The sequence below is a fragment of the Lingula anatina genome, chromosome 10, assembly GCF_051362555.1.
Source record: "Lingula anatina isolate TDL-2025a chromosome 10, LinAna3.0, whole genome shotgun sequence".
Lineage (NCBI taxonomy): Eukaryota > Metazoa > Brachiopoda > Lingulata > Lingulida > Lingulidae > Lingula > Lingula anatina.
The window spans coordinates 14,403,863-14,411,058 of record NC_141776.1 but is presented as its reverse complement, the minus strand read 5'-3'; the positions used below and the strand labels follow the sequence as shown (position 1 = coordinate 14,411,058).

The following is a 7,196-nucleotide window of genomic DNA, read 5'->3' as shown; positions in this document are numbered from 1 at the left end:
TCATCTATTGATTTATTATCATTGTCATATCTGTTGTACAGGAAAATACAGGTAACCCTTCCTACTGAATTGTTAAGGGTAATCCCAAATGATTGTTTTAATTTTTATTAAAATGAAATAAACATAAAAGCATTTTTTTGTAAAAATAGACAAGTTTATTCATCATATAATTCATTCATCATATATAATACCACCCCAAACATTCAATAATACTTATCATACAATGTATATTACATATCTCCCTTGACTTGTCATCATTAATATTTTCTGGATCTGCAAGACGAAATGAAAAACATGTATGTACAATATAACCAAAAGCTTTTCACAAAAAACCAAGGTCAGCAGTATTTATGCAAAATACATGTATATGTATATAACAGCATAAAAAACTAAAATAAGTTCAACAATGGCACAAGAATCAAAGACGCTCAATCAGAGGTCCTAGCATCACGTTTAAAATAATCAAAACGCATTATGAAAAGTCTTATATTAAAAAAAAATCTTCCTAAAATCCGAATTTCATTACGAACAATGGTAGAAAAAGTCTTATTCCAATAAGCATTGTTTGGCCGATAAAATTACCAGATGCTCAGAGTAATATTTGAAATATCTAGTAAGACATGTCAAGTCAACTGTTTTATAACATATGACTTGAGCAAGCACCGGTTTTACCTTTATTTTCAGATCTAAATTTTCCTGAGTGTAAAGAGGACTTTTAATAAATACAAAATACACTCACGGTAGATAGCAATAAGTTATGCCGTAGGCCTATGTAAGTTTGCTAGAAACAAATGGATTAAAAGCTCAGTTGCTCAGTTTTTAAATCCCTTGAAATTAATTTCACATTCACACTATCTTTTGATACAAGCCTTTCAATTGTCTCCTCCATGAATAGGAACCTTTTCTAAGCAACTATTATAAAGACAACAGTGACTTTACATAGTGATGAACTAAATTGCTTAACATTTTGATGATTATCTTTGAGCGAACTGGACATTGAGCAAATTAAAATTTCAAAGAAACACGGAGATATATTTCAAAGCCTAAGCTTTCGATTGCAAATACAGTCCTGAATAAATAGATATCACAGTAAAAATCTAAAAGTCATTAGAGGAAGAACATCCACCCCCCCCAGTGTCATTACTTGAGCTACTGGTACAACCTGCGTCACCAACGCCGCTGCTAGGGGAACTATAATCATGTCCAGTATATCCACTGCTGGGAGTGTAGTCCATCCCACCGCCACCGCCACTTATAGAACTAATCCCACCGCTGCCACCACTGTTGTTGCAGGCTGATGCATTGCCGTTTGGCGTGTACTCAGGCGCAGAGGGGAATTTGGTGTCACCGGCATTCAAGGGCTGAGATGGGTAAAAATTGGCATCCCCATAGGCCGGTAGCTGGTCATGTGTCCAATATGTGTTCTGTTGCTGGCTGTTGTTTGAGAAATATGCGGTGTCGGATCCGGTAAGATGGACCCCAGGTTCGTGTATACCAGGTCCGCCGTTTGCTTCTGTTTCGAATGCGGCAGACATGGCATTGTCATCTTCCACCGATTTGTCCTCTTCGGGTTCTTTCTTATCACAGCAACTCTCGAAACAGACGCTACAGCAGACAATGCAGCAAACGAGGAAGACGATTCCAACTGGAATGCCAATGCTGAGGCCGAGAATTAAAGCTAGATCAGTGCCGTCTGAAAAAGAAGAGCCACCAGAGTAGCTCCCTCCGCGGTAGGTTCTAGTTCGAACTCCGAATCTTCGCCCTGTAGAAAAAATAAACAACGATATAGAACCGTATTCTTAAATTTACTTGAGTCCGAGCATTTAGTGATGCAAAATAACGTGTGTGCTCTCTGTCGTGCTCGGAGCCGACCCAGAGATAGTTTCTGACAGTATTCCAAAGTATCTATGTTGATCCAGTCCCCATTTTTATGGTCTTCCAACAGAAAAAAATAGATACCAGTCAATATAAACTTAATAACCTGACCGTCTTCCGGAAGACCCAGAAGATGGTCTCAACCCACCCCTTCAATAAGATTACAGTTTCAGGACCATGAGAGTTCAAATTCACATGATGAAAGTCTCAATATTTGAAAAATGATGACAGTGCATAAAGTAATAATACATAATGTTTAAAGACATAAAAAACAATACAACTGCTTATGTGGAAATACAGAAAATGTGCAGAGCCTCAGGCGGAGTTAAAAGTCACAAATGCCAGTGTTTGAGAAAAAATTGAAAAAAAATTGAGAAAAAATTGAAACGGAAAACATAACAAAACTACCTCTGCCAAGACAGCAATTGTCGATTATTATTGCTTATTGATTGATTATTGATCCGGACCACCACCAAAAACTAATCATTGTCCTCCTTGCCCACTTCCGACAGTTCCTGAAAATTTCATCAAAATCGGTCAGTAACTTTTTGAGTTATGTTGATGACAGACAGGGGTGAAAACATACCCTCCTTGGCAGAGGTAAATATAATTCCAATGAAGCTGCTATTCAAACTTTTAATCTTCGAGTTTATATATATCTGGCTTCCTTATTATTAATCTAGCAGAGATCTTAAACCAAGTGTGCTTTATGTAATCTCATTTAAAGACCTATTAATTAGGCAAATGACTTTATAACTCTGAAATTAGCTAAGTGATACCCAAGGGAAATTTACAGACTGACCCTCTCAAAAGTCTTTCAGGCCCATAAGTCACATCTTAAGAAAAGCACAACACATTAATGTACAAAATAGGAGACTACCAATTCTGATGCAATAATACATTATGTTTAACTGCACAGTCAATATCAAATTTTAATTATGCACAACAGGTAACACTGACGAAAGTAAAAGCATAAGGCTTCACGCCCATCAGAGTTCAAGTTTATACTTTGAAAGTGCCAGAATGAGAAAAATGAAAATTTCACACAAAATTCACTAATAAAAGAATTCACCAATTGACCTGGCTTTCTAATTTGAACTGAATGCCAATCCTAAAAATCATACTTGTATGTTAAAAATAATAATAAGTAACACAGTTTTCTTTTCATAATGTTTGCAGTAGCAGTGCAAAAAGATTTTTGTCAATTTTGTAACATAACATAATAAATTATAGAATAATTTTCACCAATTTTTGTTTATTGACTATAAATAGCAAGGACATGTAGAAATTTGATAACCATTCGGCTTCATGTCCATGGGAGTTCTGAGTCCCACAATGAATATGCCAAAAAGATAATAATGAATATTTAACTAAAATGTATAACTTACAGAAAAAGAAGCTAATTAGACTGATTTCCTACTCAGGCTGCATTTTAGTCCTGTGTTTCTTTTTTGAAAGTTTGACAGTCATAAGTAACATGGTTTTCCCATAATGGTCATCATGGCAGCAACACCAAAAATTGTGTTTTCTTCTATTGTGATGCAACTTTACAAAATGTTTAACAGCATAATGGCCATCAATTTTAGTAATTAAATATTAGTATCATGGATATTCAGAAAATGTGACTAGCAAAGGTCTTCAAGCCCGTGGAGGTTCTTAGTCACACCTTGAAAATGCCAATAAGACCACACTTTTTTATTTTTATGGATAACATCCTGCGCGCGCACCGATTTTCGTCTGTTCTCCCCAATAAAAAAAAAAATGCCCTCCCCCCAAGGAAGTCGGTTGTCGCAAACGTCGTTATTTTGCCGGAAAATGCAATAATGACAATCCTCGGCTAATTCCGCAGGTTCCATACTGGCATTGTCGACTGCGGAGACATCCGAGTGCGGAAAATAAGCTTTCTGCGCATGCGTATTATCACCATGTGGAAATATGGCCGCTTTGCCGTCAAATTAATTTCAAAATACATGACAATTAAAGTCATAAATAGAACGGGGGACGTCGTTTTGGATTGGTTTGCCATTGATATTGGACATGGAGATATCAACCTTTTACAATTATACGAAAGGCTGGCCGCGGCCAGCGATCATCGCCCGGAAAAATTCAGTGACATTCTGTCCAAAGCAGCACATAGGCCCCCTACCAGGGTTTTTTTTTTGTAGCAAAAAAAGGGTCAAAAAGAGCGTCGTGGTATTTGGTGGACTGAAGGTCAGACAGGCCACCCGATAGTTGGCTGCTAAGTGTGAGTCGAAGAAGACAAAATGGCATCGACCGAAATTACCTTTTTTAGATTTGGTAGTAGGAAGCATAGGCCTATCTTTGCTTCATTTTTTAACAATTCTGTGAAGTGTTTACCATGCTCTAATTTTCTGAGAGTACAAATAAAGACACGATGTTTATTTGATATTTGTTTTATTGATTGCTATACCAACAGAATGCATGAAATAACCTTAAATAGATTTGGTAATATGCAGCATATATATTCATGACTTTTTACCTTTCTACGATTTAGGCCCTATTCACAATGCATTAATAATTTGAGAGTATGGATAAATACATGTTGTTAGTTTAATACGTGTTTCTGTGGTAAATTAGTGTTTCTTAAGCAGTTTTTTTTTGGACTGTTTTTTTTTTTTCGCCCGCTCGCACCGATTTTGGGGGTCATCCATAAAAATAAAAAAAAAAAGTGAGGCCTAAGTGAAAAATTAAATTTTCACAAAAAATGTTTAATTGCCAGAAAAATTTACCAAACAGACTGCATTGCCTACTGAAGCTATATTTTAGCCCCATGTTTCTTTCCTGTAAGTTTGAGAACAGTGAGTGACATGATTTTCCTTTAATGGTCATCATGGGAGCAGTGCCCAAAATAGGGGTTTCTTCAAATTTTGATGCAATATTACATAATGTTTAACAGCATAATGACCATCAATTTTTAATAATAAAATATTAGTATCATGGATATTCAGAAAATGTGACTAGCAAAGGTCTTCAGGACCAAGGAACTTCAAAGTCACATCTTGAAAATGCCAAAATGTAAACAAGACAGCTCTTTTCTGAAATGGGTTTATTTCCAATTTTAACACTTTTTTTAACATAAAACAAAATTAACAGTTTACTGCCATGACCAATTAAGAAAATTGATGAGATGGGAAAAATATCAATAGAACAGTGTTAAATGTCCAATTTCCTCCATTCTGAGATCCTGAACATAGTGGATGATTGAATCTGACAAACTGCAATGATTTTCTGTTTTTTGTCTGTACTTTTGACAGCTTTGCTGCCTTGTTTTTATATATCAGTTATGACTTATATACAGATCAAGCATACAGAATCTCCAGACTGTCCAAGAGTTGACAAGAACATAAAAATAGGCTTATTATTTTCTTCTCAAATTTATATCTGCAGAAATTATTATCATAATGAAATCGATAAAAAATAGCCTAGGGGAAAAACAAACATGAAACAAACTTGATACACCTCCGAAATAAATGTTTGATTAAATCTTAATATATGCTTTTACTGTACGTTTTTCAAAAGAAGTTAACGTACCTTCACTTTCACCTATGGTCAGCAAAATTAACCCGATGACACACAAAAATACAATTGTCTTGTCCATTTTGTTCTATTGTCAATCTGCTTAAGATTGTCTAAAACTATATCGCAATTTGAAATACAAAGACCCATGCGATATCACTTTTATAAATACCAGACAGAGGTTAACGGTGTCGTCATAAAGGTCAACTTTCATGTGTAGCAACCACAGTACACACAATGTGATTCACCCTCGACTTTACTCGAAGGGATTCACGTTTGGAAATATTTGAAATAAATTATATTACTTACTACCAAAATGAACTTTTTCGTTTTGAAATTGAATGTTATGCTTCTTAAAATCCCATAGCATACACTGCTTTTGTTAAAAGTTGAAAGCAACACACGTCGAATTTTAGAAACAATTTTGATAAGTAGTCTGTGCCCCCCTGAAGAATGGACTCGCCCAAATCCGCTTTGCCTACCTACCTTCTATCAGAGAATTCCCAACAAATTCTCCATAATCGCCTTCCAAGAAAAGGGCATTTTTATGGTATTTGCAGTATTTGCTTCACAGATATTAACTGTCATTTGTTCTATACTTTCTATAATATCCGTGTTTGCAGTAAACAGGGCACCAGGAACAATCTGATGGGTCTACTGATAAGAAATGTTTGACGTAACTGGTGGGATAAGAAGAGACAAAAGGTGTTTGGAAAATTAATAGGTTCTATGCATATCTCAGTTTATTAATTTCGAGTGCATGGACGCCTCAGGTACGCTAAATAGGTCTAGTGTGTGCTGTGTGGCAGCATTCAGAACAGAGAACTAACAGATCCGCGGATCAAATATGGCCGACCCACTCGGATGCTTGTTGCGTAATACCCGCCGGGAATATATAGTGATAGTGTTAAATTGGGAATTAAGCGGCAAACTTTTTAGTGGGTCGCAATATTTTATCCTCGGATATGTTAGTCCGCTGATATGAATGTAATGCACTGCTCTATGTGTGCGTGCGTGTGTGTGTGAATGTGTGTGTGTGAACGCGCACATTTGTTGGTTTGGTAATTTTGTTTTCAGTGATAAAAAGCTCATAGTTTTTACACGACTAACAATCATATGTATGATAATGGTTATACAAGGCGACCCCAGTGAACTGGTTTCTAAAGCGGATTTTACACTCAATAGTAACTCGGATTTTAAACTCCTTTATAATGTCAAAGCGGAAGATTGAAAGTTCACACTTAAAAATAGGTTCGAAATGAGGGTCTTGTCACATTATTTAATATAAATTAGGGATATTTTTGAGACGGTGAATATTTGAAGACTCCATGTAAATTGACCGAACGGTTTTTAAAATTAAAATTCTAATTAATTAAAATTCCAATTACTGAGGCGTGGGAGGTAGGTAGTCTTAAGATCTCTTAGAATTTCGAAGCCAAAAAGACTGTTTCTGTTTCAGTAAATTATTTCTGAACGCATCATTTAACTAAATAAAAGGGGAGCAGTATCACTACTGTTTAATGTTTTCATTTGCTTTCGCTTCATATATAAAAACCTACAATAAGGAGAAAAGGTATAGAAAAAAGTATGATGTGATATGAAGGCAAGCATTCCAGTCAGGTTCTGACTAAAAACAAGCACATAATCCAGGCGGAAGATACGGTGTTGAAACTGGTGCTTGGTTGCGAACGTAAACAATAATTTATGTCATGAGACAAAAGGGTAAACTACATAGATAACTTTTAATACTGCAAATATAAACTATCTACAGCAACACATGCTTA

General features: G+C 35.7%; 1 protein-coding gene across 1 annotated transcript; it reads right to left on the bottom strand.

The window, feature by feature from the left end:
• Nucleotides 1–1,097: 1,097 nt before the first annotated feature.
• On the bottom strand, nucleotides 1,098–5,544 carry LOC106174720 (uncharacterized). Its single transcript, XM_013556392.3, has 2 exons — nucleotides 5,428–5,544; nucleotides 1,098–1,762 (listed from the first exon to the last, which is right to left on the bottom strand). Exons 1-2 carry the CDS (start codon nucleotides 5,492–5,494, stop codon nucleotides 1,098–1,100), a joined length of 732 nt encoding a protein of 243 aa, XP_013411846.2. The 5' UTR covers nucleotides 5,495–5,544.
• Nucleotides 5,545–7,196: the final 1,652 nt, after the last annotated feature.